The 23,530-nt window shown below is 34.2% G+C and overlaps 3 protein-coding genes across 6 annotated transcripts; 2 read left to right on the top strand and 1 right to left on the bottom strand.

Annotated features, from left to right (window-relative positions):
• Positions 1–8,436: 8,436 nt before the first annotated feature.
• LOC122277285 (protein PLASTID TRANSCRIPTIONALLY ACTIVE 14) lies at positions 8,437–18,241 on the top strand. 4 transcript variants are annotated; one of them, XM_043087232.1, is made up of 13 exons: positions 8,438–8,602; positions 8,683–8,835; positions 9,288–9,425; positions 9,625–9,750; positions 9,932–10,060; positions 10,331–10,420; positions 10,537–10,687; positions 12,725–12,834; positions 15,430–15,501; positions 17,133–17,238; positions 17,344–17,544; positions 17,769–17,811; positions 17,945–18,241. In XM_043087232.1, the coding sequence occupies exons 1-13, from the start codon at positions 8,546–8,548 to the stop codon at positions 18,021–18,023; spliced, it is 1,455 nt and encodes a 484-aa protein (XP_042943166.1). In that variant the 5' UTR covers positions 8,438–8,545; the 3' UTR covers positions 18,024–18,241. The 4 variants fall into 4 exon arrangements, with proteins under 4 accessions (XP_042943170.1, XP_042943166.1, XP_042943169.1 ...); XM_043087235.1 differs by having other exon boundaries at positions 8,439–8,602; positions 17,347–17,544; XM_043087234.1 differs by having other exon boundaries at positions 8,440–8,602; positions 8,686–8,835.
• A 941-nt stretch (positions 18,242–19,182) lies between these two features.
• Positions 19,183–21,346, bottom strand: LOC122276890. Its single transcript, XM_043086785.1, has 8 exons — positions 21,200–21,346; positions 20,783–21,053; positions 20,600–20,696; positions 20,402–20,500; positions 19,874–20,018; positions 19,617–19,774; positions 19,395–19,515; positions 19,183–19,323 (listed from the first exon to the last, which is right to left on the bottom strand). The coding sequence occupies exons 1-8, from the start codon at positions 21,344–21,346 to the stop codon at positions 19,183–19,185; spliced, it is 1,179 nt and encodes a 392-aa protein (XP_042942719.1).
• Positions 21,347–22,368: 1,022 nt separating this feature from the next.
• Positions 22,369–23,355, top strand: LOC122276889 (uncharacterized mitochondrial protein AtMg00810-like). Its single transcript, XM_043086784.1, has one exon. It carries the CDS (start codon positions 22,369–22,371, stop codon positions 23,353–23,355), a length of 987 nt encoding a protein of 328 aa, XP_042942718.1.
• Positions 23,356–23,530: the final 175 nt, after the last annotated feature.

The following is a 23,530-nucleotide window of genomic DNA, read 5'->3' as shown; positions in this document are numbered from 1 at the left end:
ACTTGGTTGGACATGAAAATGGTTGGTGAAGGTCGTGATGGTGAGAGGATTATGGTGGTGGTGGTAAGGTGGCATGGATAGCCATGCACGGTGGTGAAACTCTGTGTGTGTGTGCGTGTGACCCATTGGAGAGAGAGAGAGAGAGAGAGGGGTAGGGGAAAAGGAGACCATGAAAATGAAGCCCATAGAGTGAGGATTCCGTTGGTGGTAGTCAGAGGCCAAGCTGGTTGTGTACGACGGTGGGACAAGGAGATAAATGAGTTTTCATACCCATTTGGTTGAATGGAGAATGAGAGAGAATGGGTTGCCGGTGGGATTCACCACCAGTGGGGATGGACTGGCTGGTGAGAGGGGGAGCTGGGCAGCTGGTAGTGGAGGTGGGCTGGAGGAGGAACCTCATGATGAAGAAGGAGAAACCGTGCATCGGGCTTAGAGAGAGAGAGAGAGAGAGAGAGAGAGAGAGAGAGAGAGAGAGAGAAGAGAAAAGTGAGGGAAAAAAGGTAAGGGTTTGGGTATTTAATTCAGGTCATTCGTTTCGGGATCTACAAAACGATCTAACGGTGAGTTTAAAAACTGATTTGAAAATACGTAAGTGTTTTATTTAAAATAAAAATAAAACATTGAGAGGAATATTTTTGAATGACTAAAATATTTTATTTAAATAATTTTACACAATTATAATATTTTCATAACTCATAAAAATATTATAATTGTGTTATTTTAAAAACAAGTTTAATCCAATAACACTGGAAATATCACTTATAAATATTTTTAGAATATTTAAAATACTCGTAAGCTTTAAAATATCGAATTTGATTTAAAATCTGCTTGATATTTTTTAAAACATGCCATCGAGGCTTGACGCGTAGATCGAAACTCATAATTAAAGAAGAAAGAAGGAGCGGATTATCACAGTCTTGATATCACCAAATTTCTATTGCGGGGAAACCAGATTAATTGTTGGCAAAGTGGGTCTTGTTGGGTTCATTTTGCGTATGAAAGATTCCCTAACTTTTGCTATGTTTGTAGAAGACTGGGACATGGCTATCGAGATTGCATTGCATGGCTAACCCAGAGGGATCATTTTCAGGAAGATTGACACCTGATTGGTCAATGGATGGATCTAGAGAGTGTTGATGGCAAGTGGAAGGATTTTCATAAGCAACATGTTAATCATGATCAGAATTCCTCACCATTTTGATCGCCAAGGCCAGATTGGAAAGATGCACGATCATCAACTAAAAAAATGGTTGAGAGAGATATCATATTGGATTTTGAGAATATTCATGGCAAAATTCAAGGAGGATTACAAGGAGAAGGAAGGCAATTAATGGAGAAAAGAAAGTTTCCTTCTAAGGTTGATAAGCCAAATCCCGTAATTGTTGAGGAGAGCAGGAAGAAAATAGTTGTAACAGACGTTGTAACTGGAAACAGAAGTCTGTCCTTACCTAATTTAAATGATATCATGCAAAAAGAGGGGATGGAAAGCAAGCCATACATTAAGATCATTATGGATAAGGCCTATGAGGACAACCCAATAGCCCAATTGATTGTGACCAAAAAGCCCACAGTTGGTAAGAAATGACACTTAACAAAATTGTCTGTTAATAATCATGATTCAAACAAGAAAGCTAGTCAATTGAAGAAGAGAAAGGAAGTGAACAATGCATAGGTAAACCCACGGAGACACAATAAAAAGAAATAGAGGAGATGGGAGAGGAGCAATACAATCAGAAACTATCAGTGGAGGCTGATTCCCAATCCCATTGAGAGCAATGAAACTCATAAGTTGGAATTCTCGTGGTCTTGAGAGCCCACAAGGAATTCGTGTTGTTTGTGACTTGGTTAAGAAGGAAGATCTCGACATTTTGTTTCTACAAGAGACAAAGGTGATTGCTAGGAAAATGGGAACTTTAAAATTCAGCTTAGGGTTTGAAGACTATTTGGCTGTGGATAGTGAAGGTACAAGTGGGGTCTAGCCTTAATATTGAAAAGGGAAATCTTAATCAATGTTAAAAACTTTTCCAAACATCTCATTGATGCTAGAATAACTAAGGAGGGAAAGGGTAAGGACTGACAAATTACAGGTGTCTATGGTCACCCAGATACAACAAAAAGACATAAAATATGGAGATTGATTAATGCTTTAAAAGATGGGGGGAGGGGTGATCAAGTATGGCTAGTCTTTGGGGATTTCAATAAAATTATGTGTAGATAGGAGAAAAAGGGAGAACAAGAGAGACCAGAAAGACAAATAATGGAGTTTAGTAATATGATGGATGGTTGTGCATTAAGTGACATGGGCTATGAAGGTAGGACAAGTAATAGAGGAGAGAAGAATTATAGCATTAATGAAAGGTTGGACAAATTCTTGGCCAATAACCTATGGAATAACCTCTTCCCAATGCAAGAGTAATACATGGAATAGCAACTCACTCGGATAATGTGCCTATAATTTTACATAAATATGGTGACCATTGCAATAGAAGAGGAGATAAGTTATTTAGATTCGAAGCTATATGGGACTGTGGGTAGATCATGAAGATTGTGAGAGAGTAATTGCAGATTCTTGGTGTAAGGGTCTTACTAGAGTAGAAATGAGAAGTGTGATAAACGAAATTTCAACCTATAACTTAGTCCACAAAAAGATTAAACAATTGAGATTTCAACTTCAACAACTCTAAACTACTGATCCTCATTGTTTGAGAATACAGGAGCACCAAAAAGATAGAGATACTTTGCAGTGTTGGTTGGAAATGGAGGAAATACTATCGAGACAAAGATCAAAGGCTTTTTGGTTATAAGTTGGGAACCAAAACACTAACTACTTTCACAAAAATGCATCTCAAAGAAGATGAAAGAATTTCATTATCAACCTAAAGGATGATGAAGGACAATGGTAGACTGAGGAACAAATGGACAAGGTTATTCTAGGCTACTTCCAATCTTTGTTTACTTCCTCCAGACAGAGCAGAGATTTCGATTTCCTTGAAGGCTTAAAAGGTAGGATCTCAGAAGATATGAATGAAGAGCTCACTAAGACATTCACAAAAAAAGATGTAAAGATAGCTTTACAACAAATAAATCTCACTAAAGCTCCAAGTCCAGATGGCATGGCAACAATTTTCTTCTAAACTCATTGGCAGGTTGTTGGCAAATCAATTACTACTACTATACTACATGCTCTAAAAAATGGTACATTCCCTCCTTTCCTTAATCCTAAACAATGGTACATTCCCTCTTTCCCTTAATTAGACTTTTATCACTTTGATCCCTAAGAAGAAGAAACCTGATAGAATAATAGATTTTAGGCCTATAAGTCTATGTAATGTGATTTACGAGTTGATTTCTAAAGTGTTAGCTAATAGGCTTAAACGTGTGCTTCAATCTGTTATTTCTAGTTCTCAATGTGCATTTTTCCCAAGTAGGCTAAATACATATAACATATTAGTAGCCTATGAGATTATTCATTTTATACAATAAAAAAGAGTTGGAAAAAAATAGGTTATATGTCTATTAAACTAGATATTAGTAAGCCATATAATACTAGATATTAGTAAGGCATATGATCGATTAGAGTGTGATTATTTAAAGGAAGTTATACACAGAATGGATTTTGATGCCAAGTGGATCTAACTTGTAATTTTTTATGTTAAATCTATATCCTTTTCTGTATTGATCAATGGAGAACCAAAGGGCCCGATAATACTTGGTGGAGAGCTAAGGAAGGGGGACCCCTTGTTACCCTACTTGTTTTTGATTTGTACAAAAAGATTGATTTCCCTCCTACAATAAGCTCAATCAAGCAAGCAGATTTCTGGAATAAAGATTTATAGAGGAGGCCCTAAAGTAACTCATCTCCACTTTGCAGATTATATTGTACTATTCTATAAAGCTAAAAATAGGAGAATGAGATATTACAAAAATTAATTGAGATATATGAAAATACTTTAGGACAAAGAATTAACAAAGAGAAGATAGGTATGGTTTTTATCAAGAATGTTGGCAAGGAGGTTTAGGAGGAGTTCTTATCCTTTTGGGATGTCCAAAACTTCCAACAATAAGACAAGTATTTAGGACTATCCCCACTAATTGGTCGGGCTAAAACTAAGGGTTTTTCAAACATAAAGTATCGAGTGCGGCAGAAGTTTCAGAGTTGGAAAGAGAAATTGTTATCCCAAAGAGGAAGAGAGGTGTTAATAAAGGCAATGGCTCTCTCAATGCCTACTTATTCTATGAGCTGTTTTAAGTTATCTAGCATTCTTTGTAAGGAATTGGAGCAAATGATGACTAATTTTTGGTGGGGACAGAAACAACAAGAACACAAAACTCATTCAATCCATTGGAAGAAAATGTGTAAGCCAAAACATGATGGTGGTATGGGATTCAAATGCCTAAGATCTTTTAATGATGCTTTTATGGAAAAACAGGGATGAAGAATCATGAATGAAAAATCCACACTACTTCACAAAATATTCAAGGCTAAATATTTTCCTGATGGTAGCTTCCTAAACTCAAAATTAGGCCAAAATTAGGTCACGATCATTCATATGTTTGGAGGGGTATCTGGGAGGTAAAAAACAACCAAATCCTTGGTTTTAGGTGGAGAGTGGGCAATGGGCATACTATCAAGACATGGATTGATCACTGGATTCCTTGAATTAGAAGCCTGCAACATTGTCTTAGGGAAGGGTATGCCAAGCTCACTTCTAACATAGCGGATAATCCTATAGATGATCACACTAAATGGTGGGATGTGGAAAAGGTGAGAACCCTACTACTTCCAATGCTGCAAATGAGGTTCTGAAGATCATACTCAGTCCAAGGGACAATGAAGACACTCTTACATGGACACTTGAGCATAATAGCATGTTTAGTATTAGGAGTGCTTATAGACTATTCAAAGATAGAAAGTTGAAGATGATACAAGAAGGAGTTCAAATGTTGGGAGACAGAAGAAAATTTGAAAAGAGATTTGGAGAATGCAAATCCCAAATAATGTTAAAGCGTTTGCTTGGAGAGCTTGTAAAGAGGGGCTACCAACAAGACATAACCTAATAAAGAGGAAGGTTATAGATGAGGATAAATGCCAGTTTTGTTTAGATGCAGTGGAAGACACGACCCATGCCCTCTTGTACTGCCCTACACTTTAAGATAGTTGGAAAAAATACCTTCCCACATTGCAATTCTCTATGCTACAACAGGATTTTGTGGAGATTGCAAGCCAAGTTAATGAGCAATGTAGCAAAGAGTTAGTAGAGTTGTTTTTCTTATGGATATTGCCAACGGGCACTCCCGCTAGTGTATTTAAATTTTTTTTCTTATATTTTCTTTTCAAAATTTTTTAACATTCTTAATCATTAAGGAAAATAAAAGAAAAAAAATACCTAATAATCACTTAATCATTAGGTAAAAAATAAATAAATAAAAATTTAAAATAATCAAGCGGTAAGTTTGAGGGACTCTACTAGCATTTTCCTTTTGTTATAGCTTAGAGTTGCTGGTATAGAAGAAATCAACTGATTTAGGAGCACAAAACCTTGGCACCAAATCAAACAATTAGTCATGCCATTGCAATACAGAACAATTATAAAGAACTGAAAGTAATGCCTATTAAGATGAACAAGAGTTGTTGCAAATGGGAGCCTCCACCTTAAGGGACTATGAAACTAAATGTGGATAGAACCATGTTTGCTGAACAACATAATGTTGGTGTCGGAATCATTCTTAGAAATGATCAAGGGGAAGTGATAATGACAGCAAGTAAAAGGGAGATTGAGGTGAATGATCATATTGAAATTGAATTTCTAGCAATACTTAGAGGCTTACAGCTAAGTGTTCATTTAGGAATAAAATATTTGATAGTAGAAAGTGATTCATTAACGTTAATGAAAGAGTTTCAACTCACAACATACTCTATGTCTTGCTGGGCAAAATAATAGCTGATGCAGAATTTTCATAGCTGTAACATTTATCATGTTGGAAGAATGGAAAATAAAGTTGCTCATAGGTTTGCAAAATTTGCTTGGAATGGAATTGACATTAGTGTCCAGTGAGGATCTACCCTAGTGTTATTGCTCAGGTCACCTAGACTGACAATATTTGTAAGCTATTCTTTGCAATAAAGTTTATGTTTGCTATCAAAAAATAAAATAAAATAGAGTTTGCATGATTAAGGACATGGGACGTAATATTATTGGTGTTAACATGGTTACCGCTTTTTTCTTTTTGTTGAAAATAAAATGATTTTTTTTAATTTCAACAAGTGTTATGGCCTTCAGCGATTACAAGAGACACAATATAAGGATCTAAATAGCTTATATGAAAAGTTTCTTGACTCAAAGACACTGCTTTTTTGGTTAATTGATGTGCTACTTTATTAGCTTATCTTTTCACATGCATGTTGGATCATCCAACTTGTACCTTTTTTTTTTTTGAAATTATCCAACTTGTACCTAACAGTGTGGCCTTAGTATCCTCCACCAAACAGCTTAGGGTCCCATTTTATTTTGTGTATTGTCTCATAGCATTTACTACCTGGCTTGAGTCTCATTCGAAAATGACATCTTGCAGATTTAGTTCCTTACACATTCTTGTTGCTGTGCATAGACCCCTGGCTTCTGCAATGTCTGACTTTAAACAAAAGTTAATTGGTTGCATTAAGGTAGCTAAGACTTCAGCTTCGCTGTCTCGGATGACCACTCCCACTCCAATTCTGTATTCTTCCTCTCTAATAGCTATATCATAGTTAAGTTTTAGCCATGTATTTGGTGGTGCAGTTCATTGTGCATTGACTTGATACTGTATCCTTCTATGCTTGCCTTCTTGGTGATCTTGTGCTTGCTTGTAATCTTGTTGTGCTTGCTTGGCATTATAAATTAGTGCTTCTGGAGATAAGAAAGCCCCTTCAAAAATCCATTGATTCCTCCTATGCCTTATGGCCCTTGCTATTTCAGCAAATAGATTAATTTCTTCACGATTTGTTTTGCAAATCATGTGAAGGAAAATGGAATCAAAATCTTCACTTGTAATGGAAGCTTTCTATGTTTGCATGTTTCCCAACCCCCAAACATCTTGTGTAGATGGGCATGACCAAAGAATATGAGCAGTTATTTCAATTTCATTTTGACAGATAGGATATAATGTGTCTATTGTAACATTTCTACTGTGTAAATTCTGTTTTGTTGGATTTTTGTTTTCGGTTGCCATATTTTCCATAGTTGTTTGTCATCCCTTTTATTTGATGATTCCCTATTTGTTGTTGTTGCTACTACCTGACAGGTGATATGCACTTCTCATAGAGAATTCTCCATTTGCTGTGGCTCTCCATACCTGTTTATCTTCACTAATATACTGTGACACAGGTATCTTGAGAATCTCTTTAACCTATTCCTCTTTAAACACCTCTTTTAGTAATTGCAAGTCCCACCTTTTATTGTGATCAATTAAAGCTTCAACTTTAACGTTTTCTAGCTGAATTCTCATTGGAGATTGAATGTTGCCATATCTGTTGCTGGTATCCACTTATCAATCCACACATTTATTTTCTTTCCATCTTCTACTCTCCATATATATCCTGCTTTTGCTATCCCAAGAGCTGAGTATAGGCTCCTCCAAACAAATGAGGGTCTTGAACCCAGTTTAGCCTCTAATATAGATGAGTTAGGGAAATAGATTGCTTTCATAATTCTAGCTGTCGGAGATGATGGTTGAGTGAGTAATCTCCAAACTTGTTTAGCTAGAAGGGCTTGATTAACATGGTTACCGCTAGTATTACGAGCAACAAATTAGAAAAATGATCCTTTTGAGTCAAAATAAAAAAATCCCACTCAATTGTGGAATTAGGTTCTCAAGTATTTTTTTTTATAAAATATTCTAACCACAAAGAGATTATAAAAATAATCTTATAAATTAATATGACTTGATGTAGTTAGTCAAATTGTAAAGTTATTTTTATTATAAAATTAATCTAACGGATCAAATAAAATCACATCAATTTGTGAGATTATTTTGTGAATTTTGTTTTTACGAATGTAGTAGTATCTTTTTTTAAAACAAAAAAAAAAAGAGCTAAATGGGTTTATACCACCCAATTATTAATTGAATTTTTAATGGGTCAGATATTAGTTATGTGAATCTTACTAGTTATAGTCAAATTTAATATAGAAAGTAAGAGAAATGCTTCATTTACAAATAAATTTAATAAAAAGAAATTTATAAATTAATGGGTGTTGATATAATATATTATATTATAATTTTTATTACAAAATAAATCTGATAGATATAATAAAATTTATAAATTTCTTTTTATAAAATCATTTTTCGTGGATCTAACACTTCTAAAATAATAAATAATATGGTATGCCCAAAAAAATAATAATAATCATAAAAAAAATATAAAAACAAAAAGTTAAAATAGTCGGACAAGGGAAGCGGATAAGGTTTATTTGAAATTGTAAGTTTGTAACCGGAATGCTCGTCTTTGCCGGCATATCGCTAAACACAGTAAACAAAACCATGTACTGAACTTTCTCGCCTCCCACTAATGGCCTCCTCTCTTCCTCTTTACAATCCCGCCAATTGCTTCATCTCCAATTCGAAGGTCCTCTCTCTCTCTGTACACACACTCGCGCATACTCTTTATGTCGGTTTTTTCTGCCTAATTTTGATTTCTATGTGAAGCAGTTGAAGAATTTCCACCATGGGTGGTCACGAAGACCCAGTTTCTCTTTTGCTACTGACACCCAAAATCTGGTTAAAGCCATTAAAGGAACCACCGAGACTCCACCTTATCCGATATTCCAAACTCCCCAAGTTGAAGAATCGCCCTCTGAGGTAAAATTACGTCTCTTTTCTTCATTTACTTGCTGTTCACTTTCTGAGAGAACGCAAGGGTAAGAACGTTGGACTGGACTTTTGAAAGCCGACAGTACATTCTTTCGAAGCTTATATGTGCAGCACGACGAACTTTCGGGTTCGTTGGAAATAGAGAACATATACTAATTTCAAGGTTAGATAGTTTTTCTTATATCTAAACAAAATTTTATGAAAGTGCTCAAATGCGTACTCCAAGTATCCCAAGAGGAAAAAAAGATCCACTATTTTGCTAGGAATAACCCAAGACAAACCAACCCGACAGAAAATGTCAGTCCACGGAGATATACTGACAGAGCAGTATATCTATTATAACACATTCCATTTTGATGTGGGGACTTTTCTTGGTATCTTGTTTTTCATTGCTCTATAATTGATTAGTTGACTTATAAACACATTTTTTCTCCACACAGTTGGAGCCAGCAGACCCTGACTTCTATAAGATAGGGTATGTAAGGAGCATGAGAGCTTATGGAATTGAATTTAAAGAAGGGCCAGATGGATTTGGAGTTTATGCATCCAAAGATGTTGAGCCACTTCGCCGACCCAGAGTGAGTTGTGTAGACTGTTTATTGATTGTATTATGGCTTCCTGATCATTAGAGTGTCTGTTAAGTGAACTTCGAGTTAGTTATTGGTTTCTTTCTTGCATAATTTTACAAGACTCATAATGTTTTTTTGTTGTCATGGTTAATCTTGGAGCCTCATTTCGAGTATTCTACAGTAAATGAAGTTTTACTATATTGTGCAGGTAATTATGGAAATTCCACTGGAATTAATGTTAACCATAAGCCAAAAGCTCCCATGGATGTTCTTTCCAGACATAATACCAGTGGGTCATCCTATATTTGATATTATAAACTCAACCAATCCAGAGGTAATTGTATTTTTTGACTGTAAGCCCAGCATTTGATATATTCATTTGTTCAATTTGGTCAATGGGTGAACGAGCTTGCTTACCAATTGGAATGAATGTTCACTTGGTATCCTTTTGTTTTTTCTTTTAATTTTTTGGATTGACTACTTGTAGTCTTATATTAGCTTACTCTTTGTGGCAGACAGATTTGGACCTACGATTAGCATGCCTTCTTTTATATGCATTTGATCTGGAGAATAACTTTTGGAGGTTGTATGGTGACTTTTTACCTAGTGCAGAGGAGTGCACTAGCTTGCTTTTAGCTACAGAGGTGCGTGACTTAGAAATCCTTATCGGAGAAATTTCACATTGCTAATGGCATAGAGGTCCTTATCACAGAAATTTCACATGAACATGAATTAGAGGTGTCTCTTATACACTTGAGCCTAAGTACGTTTTTGACCAGTAGTCAGTCTCTTAGTGCAGTTCTAAAATTCAGGTTTATGATTATTTGCAGTTTTTCTAATAATTCCTTTCTTACAGCCTTATAAAAAAATTTATAGCCATGTTGCTCTTCCCTTTTGCTCTACATATGTAATAGGAGGAGCTTTTGGAGCTTCAGGATCCTAAGCTTGCTTCAACTATGAGAGAACAGCGACACCGAGCATTAAAATTTTGGGAAAAGAACTGGGTTCGTATAAACATGTCTGCCTTGTACTGTAGCAAGCATTCTGTTTATCCTTTGCTATTATGTACCCCAGTATCTTATTGAAATATCATTAAAGATATTTGTATCCATGTGATCAGCACTCAGGTGTACCCCTTAAAATCAAGCGCCTTGCCAATGATCCTGAGAGATTCATCTGGGCGGTGGGTACAGCACAATCACGATGCATTAACATGCAATTGAGGATTGGTGCACTAGTTCAAGATTCAAATATGCTAATTCCTTATGCTGGTAAGCTTCTATCCATGTAAAAAAATCTTCTAATCATTTTGTCTAGTATATTGCCAATGGAGGAGCTTCAGAATTTTTTTATGCGCGCTTTAATGCTGTGGTTTTCAGCCATTGTACTTAATGGAAACAATGTCCATGACTTTCTTTCCTTAGCTAGAATGTAATTAGGTGTTCTTTTGTACACTTCCTGCGTACACGGGCTATGCCTATTTCATTCATATGAATAAAATCTTCTTTAAAAAAAAAAAAAAAAACTGCCAACGATAATTGTATGCTGTAAAGTTAAAACCTAACAATCAACTGTGTTCTATTTCACGATAAGATATTTTTTCGTTGTAACAGAATTTTATAAATATGATAATTGATAAAGGAGTCATGTAATCTTGTGCATGGAATTCAATTTTTAGTTTTGTAAATTAAAAAAAATGAAGACATGGTACTTTGATCATCAGACTGTTATGCAGGAATCCCGTTAAATCTAGCAGTGGGGATAGATAATGTAACAGATATTTAGGTTCATACCTGGTTTGATCTTATTTTCTAGTTCAGATGTCTCTGTTCTGCATTTGCCTTGATCGTTGACTTTATGGGTGAAGGTATTCTAGTCTTTTCCTTTTGGTGCCTTTGAATCAGAATTAGTTTGTCCTTTCCATTTTTATGCACATATGATATTAAAAGCATCATTGTTGAATGAAGCGTCCGACCAGAAATCATCCTGAAAATATGTTTTTTTATTGGTAAACAAGATTTTATTGATTATAAGAATAGGCAAAAGCCCAAGTATACAGGACATATACAAGAGCATTGCCTACGCGTGCTAGTTTAGTGATACAAGAAATTCATGAAAGTTCATTCCATCAAAATCAATTACAGCTGACCAATGAGATAAAGTATTGAAAAATAAATCCCTAAGCTCATCCATTGATCACTCTCGATCTTCGAAGCTTCTTTCATTCCTCTTCCTCTAAATATATACCATAGGCATTTTGGGACCATCTTCCATATTGCCACAATCTGAGAATTACCTTGAAGACGTCTCCAAGAAGCTAGAAGATCAATCACCTTTCTCAACATCTCCCAAGCTAGTCCAACCCAAGCGAAGAATTCATTCCACAAGGTCATGGCAATCTCACAATGAAGTAATAGATGATCAACAAACTCCCCACTGTTTTGCGCATACAAGACCAATCCATGACAATGATTCGGCAATTCCTTAAATTGTCAAGTGTGTGGATCTTTCCCAAAGAAGCCGTAAATACAAAGAGGATTGCCTTTAGAAGTGCCTTTGTCGTCCAAATACTCTTCCATGGGAATGAATTTGTATTATGTGTGTTCATGACTTGGTAGAATGAGTGGATGTTGAACTTCCCTTTCTGGAAGTGATGCCAGAAAATCTTGACTTTGACTTCCCTTCTCATACGAGTAGAGTATACTAAGTCATAAAACTCTGAAAATGCGTCAACTCCTCAATCTTGTGCATTTCTAAAGACCGTGATATTCCATTTCCTGAAAACATGTATAAGTTCCCTTATTAAAAAAGTCACTTATAAAAATTTTTTTTTTGATAAATAAAAATCACTTATAAAAAATAAGTGTATGTTCACTGAAATAGAAAGTTTTCTAGACTTGCCATTAGGGTGAGTTAATGTTTCTATACAGTATAAGATGTATTTGATGGGGAATTACCTTGAATGCAATCCAGAAGTCTAAGGGCTAAATTATTCAGATGAAAAGACCAAATTGACAGTTACACCGAAGGACCGATATGGGTTTAAGCCTAAAAATAGTGTTTTACATTCAACACCACATATGAAGATGACTAAAGGAAAAAATATTGTCACTTTGTAAAGCCAGAATACCAGGACTCCTTTTTGGATCAGTTGTTTCTCTCCTTTAATGGACTCTTAACTGTAGTCTCACTATCTACAACTAAGCAAATTGCCAGACTCAATTTTTCTCAAATGTCTAGATTTATTATGTAGATTGGCTAGTTTGTCATTGGATATATGTTTGACCAACTTGCGCTTACTTTCGCAGACATGCTAAACCATTCCTTCCAGCCAAATTGTTTTTTCCATTGGCGTTTTAAGGATCGTATGCTTGAGGTGATGATAAATGCTGGGCAACGGATTAAGAAAGGAGATGAGGTAATATCTTTTATGTTTATTAAATATTGATTTGATCAATTCTCTGCATGGGTTAAATGTTTCAAGTGGAAATGAATACATGGGCTTAACAGCATGGATCCATGATGGTAAAGATTGTACAATTAGACTTATAAAGAAATATTGTACAATTAAACTATATTTTAAAAGAATGAACACTGTTCATTATTGTATAAAGTGGCATAATTTATCCTTCTATGGCTAGAAACCAAACATAGAAGTTCTGACCATTGTTGAGCTCGGTGTTTATAGAACTCAAAATGGAACTTCACTTACCGAGAGGCAAGCAGTAGCCAATAGAGTGTTTGGAATTCTCTGTTCTCTTTGTCATTAATCATTATATGTATATTCTTGATCCGAATTTATTAATTTTTATTTAATATTAGCTTGATCTGTTCATAGTCCTAATGACTGAAGACAAAGTGGCAGTGTATACACAGTATTGTGGAGGATGAACCAGAGATACACCCTGATGTGCTATCGAATAGGGCCAGGACAGATACTGAGCACTCCTATACTCACTTTTTTTTTTTTTTTTCAATTAGTTGTGCCTCTGAGCTTGCACGTGAATTAAACAGTACAAATATATTTTGTAATGACCCATTGTAGGCAAAGCCCTAGAACACTGGAGATTACAAGAGTACCACCTGGAGTTATGCTATTGCACTGAAGAGTGAATGACTTTACAAGATATATATTTAGGATCATTGTTAGCAGTTGCTTTCCCTTCAGAATAATATGGGCCTTTATGTGAGGACGTGACTTTAGTGCTGGGGCAATATAAAAGCAAAAGTTGTTACAAGACCTATACCATGTTGGTGGGGTGACCTGCTCAATTGATTGATCAATTTTGAATATTATTACATTCCTGCCTTGATAGCTAGTTAGATGGATCTCTTTGTATACTTCTTGTTTACTGGGATAGCACCCTTTATTAAAATTTATGTTACTCATCACAACATGTGTAACCTAATACTGAAAACATGCACTGAGTGGAGTTTTGATTTTTGTTTCTTCAATTAAAAAAATTGTTTCAAATGTAAAACCATGAGCTATGGAAAAACCAGCAAGGTTACCATTAACCAATACCGAAAACCGGGTAGTAGAAACACAATGCCTATTCCATGAACACCACCTTTCCCCAAAATGCATCTCCCAAGCATGAAAAAATGGAAATCCCAATTCACGTGATCATATGCCTTTTCCATATCAAGTTTACAAAGAACACCTGTAACACCCTCCCTCATATGACTATCTATAGTTCATCACCAAGAAGCACCGAATCAAGGATTTGTCTCCCCCAAACAAAGGCATTTTGGGGCTTAGAAATAATTTGTTCCATCACCTTGCAAATACGATTAGGAAGTACCTTCGAAATTCTCTTGTAAACCCCACTTACAAGACTAATAAGACGAAAATCCTTTAACTCTAAAGTCCCAGGTTTCTTAGGAATGAAAGCAATGAAAGTATCACTTAATGATTATTCAAACTTTTAAAAGGAAAAGAACTCCAAAAAAACCCACATCACATCTTCTTTCACAATCTCCCAGCAAACTTGGAAAAATGGACTAGGAGCTTTATTATCTTTAGCCATCCCACTAACCACCTGAAAAACTCATCTTCATCAAACGGTCTCTCCAGCTAACTTGCACTAAGAGGATCAAGAGAATCAAAAGTCAAATCATCAAGTTTAGGCCTCCAAGAAGTTGGCTTGGTGAGAAGACCTTCATAATAATGCACAATAAGGTCCTGAATCTCAGGTGGAGATGAAATCACACAATTATTGAATTGAAGCATCTCAATAGCATTGTTCCTCCAGTGTGAGTTGGCCATTCTATGAAAAAATTTAGTACATTTATCCCTCTCTTTCGACCAAAGAGCCCTTAATTTTTGCCGCCATGAAATCTTCTCCATCAACAACATCCTCTCAAGATTGGCCACTAATGATTTTTTTTTTTTTTTCCCTTCTCAAAAAGACCTCCTCAGACTAAACTCCATTCTCCTCCCCAACCTCCAAGTCATGTAACTCCGCCATTAGGGAATTTTTCTAACTGATAATATCCCCAAAAACTTCTGCATTCCACTTCTTTAGGTCAAGCTTCAATGCTTATAGCTTACCAGCATGAATGAAACTGGGAGTAACCATGAAACTAATAAGAAGACCACCAACTCCTAATAACATTATGAACAAAACCATCAACTTCTAACCACATGTTTTCAAACTTAAAATACCTCCTATCCCCATGAATAACACCACTATCCAGAAAAATAGGGAAATTATCCGAACACACTCGAGACAATCTCTTTTGACACAGCTCCGGATGATGTACCTCCCAAGGCAATCTCTTATATCAACTTTTCAAAGCTATTCGGTATGCATAAAGCTAATGTTGAGATTATGGTATGACATTATATATACTAGAATTGGTTTTGTTTCAGGTAGTTATTTTGAATATTTTACTCATGTTATTATTTGTGTTCTGCATGTAGAACAACTTATCACTTATAATAGGTAGAAAAGAAACACAGAATTCTTAATGCTGCTCCATCTGCTCCTAATTTCATTAATTCACACAGATGACTGTCAATTACCTGAGTGGACAGAAGAATGACATGTTCATGCAAAGATATGGATTTTCATCATCAGTGGTATTTTCTTTCAGCTCTACTGTCTTTTTCCTGTTTTGGATGCATGTCAGTTACCAGGCACTAATCTAGTTGAGATTGTAATACAAGTAGGAAAAGTAATATTCAATTTGTTCAAGTCGAAAGAAGAAGGAAATAATTGCTCTTTTCAGATATAGTGAATTTTTCATGCAACTTTTTAAAAACTATCAATAGCTTTTTGTGAATCCTAATTATATGTGAACTTCTGTTGACTAGTGTTTCAAGCCTTAAAATAGGAGGGAGGAAAAAGAAAAAGGTGGTCAATAGTTTTTCAAGGGGTGCCTGAGTGAAATATCTTGACCTCCTTGGATACAGCACCAACCAAATATTGGCTGGTCCTGGAAAATTTAGCAACAACTAAACGAGAAATTAGAAATTCTATGCTATTGTGTAACATTCAGGAGCCCTTTGAGTTACATGTCACATTTTCAGCACTTTGACCTCCGTGAACAATGAAATCATTAGCAGTAATCATTTTGCAATCTAACTTGTTTGGAAACTAAAACTATGGTTTCTTTTTGCATATGAGAGTGTGTTGATGTCCAATTGTATGGTCTGCAACACTAAATAATGGAATAAAACAGTTGAGTGACTGCTGTTTATATCTGTTATGCTAAGCACTTGTACCTAGAATCAATTTCCAATCCATGTTACCCTCTTGGTTTCAAACTGGGTTTTAGTGGTGTACATCAGTCTAACTTGAACTGTAGCTAAGTGATGAATTTTCTCTGGTTCATCATATCTGACAGGATGGTCAAGTCTCGATTTTAAAGTTATGATACTTTCTATTCCCCCCCCCCCCCCCCCCCCCACCCAAAACAAAAAAAAGGGCAAAGACGGAAATATATTTGTGTCAAACCAGTTCCCCTCCTCCACTCACTCTCTTTCTTTTCTTTTCGTTTCTTTTTTCCTTTTCCTTTTTCAATTAAGATCAGTACCAAAGGACATCTTTATGTGACATTATACTAGATGACAAATTAAATTTCCTCCCTCAACTCTTTTTATTTCCTGAGACGAAGAAGGCATTTGATACCTGTACCTGGGATTGGTGGCTTTTTTACTTTTTTTCCTCAAATGGTATGAAAATCTTTGAGTTAGAGCTCTAACTTCTAAATAATGTAGCAGATTTATGATATCGCATGCTATTTCTGAATGTTACTTGTAGGAGTTACATTTTCTTGGGCAGTTTATTTTTTCTTCTATCATTTTACAGTCTTAACCTTTTGGCAATATTTCATCATATTGTCCCTGGTATGTTTTAAAACGAGCAAATCTTGTCAAATAGGAAAAGGTTATTATCAGATCTCCTTCATTTGAATGTCTTACACAAGTTTCAAGACATGTACCTAGCCATTAGATAATGAACTTAGCAACGATCCAACTGGTGAATTATATCAATCTAAAGTGCTTCATATGAGTTTTTTGATGGCATGTGATTGATGTTCTTACCCAAAATCCTCTTAATTAGTGGAGTGCTTGTGATTAGAAGTATGCTTGCATCCTCTTCTTGCACCTCTGTTTAGAATGCTTTGAAAGCTTTATTTGTTTTAAAAATTTATATTTTATTTGGGGTAATTTTCTTGGAATTAAGTTCTAATGGCTCGATTGTACAGAATCCTTGGGATGTGATCCAGTTCTCAGGCAACGCACATATTCATTTGGATTCCTTCTTGTCAGTCTTCAATATATCTGGCCTACCTGAAGAGTATTATCATAACAGTATGAATTATCTGATATTTTCATTTCATGACTTGCTTGATATTTAATTCTTTTTGCACTTCAAATCTGGAATTATTATCCAAATGATTCAAATAAAATTTCTAGCAGGTCGTCTTTCTAATAGTGGAGATAGTTTTGTTGATGGTGCGGTCATAGCAGCAGCAAGAACAATTCCTACTTGGTCAGATGGGGATGTGCCCCCAATTCCAAGCATGGAAAGGAAAGCTGTGAAAGAGTTACAGGAAGAATGCCAACAAATGTTGGCTGAATTTCCTACTACCTCTGAGCAAGACCAGAAATTGCTAGGTATGGTTGCAGTGCTAATCTTCACACTAGTGACTGCATTGATAGTAGGACCCTACCAACTTTTGGCCTTTGAGTTATGGTTAAAATCTCCAATATTCTGAACATGGGTAGCTAATGGAGTTGGCTATATATCTCTTGTGATATCTAGCAGACTATTAATATCCCTGAAATATAATATTTACACATTTAAAGTTTCTAATTTTCCCCCATGCTGCTACCGACAGATTCTATGCCAGAACCTACGAGGACACTTGAAGCCGCAATCAAGTATGTGGTCTTCACATACTATTTTTGTTTTCCGAGAACTTTCCCATTTTTTTGTGCAATTTGGCTTTTACGTCTTCTGAAAGTGAGACCCCCCTCTCCTCTTAGTGATTGCTGTCTTCCTGGGCATGTGCAGGTATAGATTGCACCGGAAGTTGTTCATGGAAAAGACCATTCAAGCATTAGAGATCTATCAAGAGCGGATATTGTTCTAATCCTAAAGTTTTCAGCTTAAAAGACAGGAAAATTTTGTGTAGCTTGTTTTCCATAGGCACATTAGTTGAATGGTTAATGTCAACACCATCTGAAATTTTTGGAAATCTCAGTTTTGCGAAGAAGTAGTTTGTTTATACCTTCCGTGAATCCTCCTTGGTCAAGCACAATGGTTAAAGAGCTTTCAAGCGATTTCATGCAGAACTATTTTTACGACAAAGCATAATGAAAAGGTGCATGGGGCGTATTTTATTACGACACAAAGTCTATGATTCTCTGCCATTTATTTTTCATTTCAATGTTTAGATAAGTTTTCCTCATTAAAAAAAAAATGTTCTATGATTTGAAGAACTTATTGTATTGTCCACAAGAATGTAAATGGTTACATTTTTGTATTTTTGTGCGAGAAGTCAAAAAATCAATGGGAGTGTGTGTGTGTGTATATATATATATATACTAGTAAAGGCAACGTCCTTTGGACGTTTGCCTAGTGGGGGGCACAATTTAGACTGTAAAATAAAATTTGATGTTGTTATAACTTTTGATAAAATAAAATTAGAACGTTTGATTAGTGTTGGAGTGTAAGTTTGGTTGTTAATAAAATAAATATTAACAAAAAGAAATTTAAGAATTTTTGTTGGATTAAAAAATCATAAATGTCAAATTTGAAAGTTCATGCAAAAAATAATATAGATAAAATAAAATCTAAATTTATTCAAAAGTTGATCAACAACAACTAAAAGCAGTTAACTATACCTAAAAGTGCCTAGATATTATCAACAACTAACATGAGCGATGATAATATTTAAATTATTAATTCAATAAAATTAAAAATTTAAATTTTTTTTCACCTAGTTTTAATTTACTTTCTATTTATCTATAAATGCTAAGGGTAATATGCACAATATGTATAGCCAAATGATACAAATAAAAAAGATAAATATAAACTTTACATACAAGTTGGTATTCTATTTAAATATATAATTATAACAGAGTTCAAAAGTAAAGAAGCAAACATAAACTTTATATACAAGGTAGTGTCACATTTAAGTATATAATTATACATATAAACTATACATACAAGTCAGTGTTCTATTTAAAAATATAATAATAAAAGTCATAAGTTTAACAAAAAAAGATTTAGAGTATTTATAACGTAGCTTAATTTGTAGATTCCACGAAGAGAACATTAAGCTTGTTCTGGCGTAATACTCCATATTGATTCATTTCTGCACGCAAGTGTATAATCCATTCTTTTTCTAAAACTGCACTTGCAATGTTTGCTAAATATGGTAGATGTTCCTATAATAATCAAAAAATATAAAACATAATATAATAGATTTTTTGAATAAATTTATAAAGAGATTTTTTACCTCGCCCGTGTGTTCAAGTAGATCAACTGCTGTAGAATTCAGAATTTCTTCTGCCACCAATCCAAAGGCAACAATTGCTACGCATCCTGTGTCATCTTCTATTTCCAAATATGCTCGACAACTATAATTAATGAGAATATTATTATTGCATAATTTTTATAATTATTATTTTATTTGTTATGTAAAAAATGATAATTTAAAGTGTTGAAACAAAATTTTTACCGTGGTTGTCCGATGCTCATATTTTTGCAATTGTAACACAAGAAATTTTCATTATAATCGTATCCAGTCGCTTTATTACAGTTAACACAGGACATGTAGTAGAACGGCTGATGTAAGTCAAGTAATAAAAATTTTGCCTTAACTGTGAATGTCGATTTCTGCATTAAAAATGAAAAAATAAATTTCTAATATCAATGTAGTAATAAAGTGAATTTAAATAGAAAGAAATAATTTACTTTTAAAAAAGAAAGTTATACCGTCATTGCCTCTGTAGAATCTATAATTTCAGCAATTTCAGAAATTTTTGTTATTGTCTGCATGCTACTGCTTGAACTCGATCCTGTTGATGTATTGAAACCCTTGGCAATGATTTCTTCTAGTAATGCATCATTTTGGGTTGCCCTAAAAAGTTATATTAATAATTAAAGTAATGTATGTAGTAAAAAGAAGTTACATCAATAATTAAAACGATGTTTGTAGTAAAAAAAGGATAATATATGTTAAAACTATACGATATTATATTATAATGAATGAAACATTAAATAATTTAGATTTTATAAAATTAATTATTAAAATAATTTTTTTAAAAAGATAATTTACCATGTACGTAACGAAACCGCAGCTGCTAAAAGAGGATCGATAGTAAACACGCTTGTCGGTTGTGATGATAAAGAAAGACCTGCATTATAAATATTTGTTAGCAAATATATAGATAGAAGATAAATAATTAAGAAAAGTATTATTTTCAATGAAAAGTACCATTATAAGAGCCAACTTTAATTCACATTCCGAGAATTATCGGTTTTGCTGCAATGATGTTTGAAATTTGTTGACACTCGTCATCAACAAATCGAGCCCACATTGTTAAACGTAAAGGCTTCAAGCTATACAAATTAGAAATAGAATTAAATTTGTAACAATAAAAATATTATAATGTGTTAAATAAAAAAATGTTATAAAGGTAATTAGAGATATGTTTAAACCTCTCAACGATAAGTTGTATATCTTGAACTGTTGTCTTTCCATTAACAGTGTTGACTTCTCTTGGGGGCATCATTTGGATTACAATGGCTAGAATCTCTATTTCATCAAAATATTTGTTGTTAGTTCGTAATGAAACGAAAGTATATAAATATATATATAATAATTATTTATATAGTTATTACCTATTTCAGAATCGGTATCTTTATAAGCATCAAGCTCATTGAAAGGGATGATATTGTACTCTGGAGCCTTTAGCACTGGTTCGTTATCTTCAACATTTTCAATAATTGTTCTCGAATTGATGATCCATTGATATTCATGCAATTCGATTTTGGGTCTTGGATCTATTGCTTTCACATATGCATTGCCTATATAATAAGATTGAAAAACCTGCAATGTATCATCACGCAAATCGATATCTTTACCAAATATTACTGCTTGTAATCGATTTCCCTATAAAAAAAATGAAGAATTAATTAATTGAATTTAAACAAATAAATATTTATAAATCAATAATAAATACAATATAATAAATACAACAGGAAAAGATGTTTATAGATTGAAATGTAAAAATATAATAAATACAAAATGATTCATACCTGAAGATCTATCAATGTGAAGTTCTGATATTTTGTTATTGAGTTCCGTGCAATCCTTTTTGGAGATTTTTCTGCAACGAGCATTTTGACTTTCCAATTTTTTGTAGCTGGAGTAATGTCTTTGATTGATGCATAAACGGTTCGCATATTTGCTGTGTTTAAAAATTAGAACATAGATAAGTATTACTATACATATTATAAACTGTATAATATAATTAAAAAAAAACAATAGAATGTATAAATGATAACAATATTTGAAAAAATCAATTGAGCAGACTAAATAACATATTAAATATCACTATTTATATAGAATTATAATGAATTTGTTATTTTTTAAAAATCTTTATACACAATATTTTTTGTACAATTTTTTTCATAGCTATTAATTGTAGGTGGTCTTATAAAAATCTTTACTGAATTGGCAATTTTGGCTCTTGATAATGCTACATATAATTATCCATGAGAAAATACTGATTCAGGTAAATATATTCTGACAGAATTTAATGTTCGTCCTTGTGATTATTTATTGTCATTGTAAAACTTAATTTGATGAGAAATTGTGTTCGTTTAAATGGAAAACCATTATTTTCATTTATATCTGGTAAGAATGGAATTCTGGGTATAAAAACTCTTTTCCCTTTGTGAAAGATTTATATTTCTAAGTAACATGATGGGACAATTCTTTTTAAGCAATAATTCATGTGGTGGCAATCGATTTGGTGTTAAAGTATTTAAAAAATATTCCATTACACTTTGTTCAGATGCATCAATTGTTTCATCGAAACTATAATATCGTACCATATCACCAGGAAATTTTTCAATAATTATGGCATTTATTTCGTCAACTGAGTGATTTTTTGGTGTTAATATAACTTAATTTGTTATTTCAATTAAATTGTTTGAATAATTTGATATGTTTCCAAAAATAGCTTCTAATAAAGAATGATAAGGAAGAATCCTCTTCCGATTCTATCCTTGATTTTAAATGATTGTACATATCTTTCATTTCCTAGTTTATAAGATATATCTCATTTGAATATTTTTTGATTTATCTGTTTCCTATTATATAGGATCTATCTTTTGTAAATACCCTATATATAATGAAACCGATAGCCTCACTTTTCATTGAGGATTTCAGCCACATTCTACATGGGTCATTGAACCACTTTATGGTATCAGAGACAAGTTTGATAAAGACTCTTATTACACGATTGTCCACCGAATTTGCTATGAAAGATTTGGGTTCTCTACACTATTTTCTTGGTGTCGAAGTTCAATCTAATTCCCAATGCTTATTTCTTAGCCAAATCAAGTATGCTCTTGATTTACTACAGCGTGCTGACATGGTCGGGACCAAACCCATTACCACTCCCTTTGTAGTTGGTCACCATCTCTCCACCGAAGGGAAGCCCTTCTCGGATCCCACCCTTTTTCGGTCTCTTGCTGGAGCTCTACAGTATTTGACAATTACTCGGCCTGATCTCTCATTCAGTGTCAATTCCATTTGCCAGTACATGCATGCTCCAACTGAAGATCATTTTCATGCACTCAAACACATCTTGCGTTATGTTAAAGGCACGGTACATCATGGTCTCCAACTTCACCGCACCTCCTCCCGTGAGTTGCTTGCTTATTCTGATGCTGATTGGGCGGGTTGTCCTGATACATGTCGATCTACCACTGGCTATGTTATCTTCTTAGGTGCTAATCTTGTTTCTTGGTGCTCCAAGAAAGAATCTACTGTTTCTCGCTCCAATGCCGAAGCTGAGTATAGATCCTTAGCCGTTGCTACAGCTAAAGTTGCTTGGATTGTTCAGCTACTCCGTGATCTACGTCGTCAAATGCCTTCCCCTCTGAAAATATTATGCGACAACAAGAGTGCTATTTTTATGGCAATCAATCCTGTCACTCGACCTCGCTCTAAACATATTGCGATTGACTACCATTTTGTTCGTGAATTAATTGCCAATGGTTCGCTAAAAGTCGCCTTTGTTCCCTCACATCTTCAACTTGCTGATTCATTTACCAAGGGAGTCACCAAGCCTCAGTTTCTACTTTTCTGTAACAAACTTCACGTGATTTCGTTTACAACGCTCAGCTTGAAGGGGGGTGATAAGGAAGAATCCTCTTCCGATTCTATCCTTGATTTTAAATGATTGTACATATGTTTCCTTTCCTAGTTTATAGGATATATCTCATTTGAATATTTTTTTATTTATCTGTTTCCTATTATATAGGATCTATCTTTTGTAAATACCCTATATATAATGAAACCGATAGCCTCTAAGTCTTCAAATAATTTTGGCCCTCTAAATTATGTAGTATCTTTTG

The sequence above is a fragment of the Carya illinoinensis genome, chromosome 9 (genome assembly GCF_018687715.1).
Source record: "Carya illinoinensis cultivar Pawnee chromosome 9, C.illinoinensisPawnee_v1, whole genome shotgun sequence".
Lineage (NCBI taxonomy): Eukaryota > Viridiplantae > Streptophyta > Magnoliopsida > Fagales > Juglandaceae > Carya > Carya illinoinensis.
The sequence above is the reverse complement of the archived record's forward strand: the minus strand, read 5'-3'. Positions and strand labels throughout refer to the sequence as shown.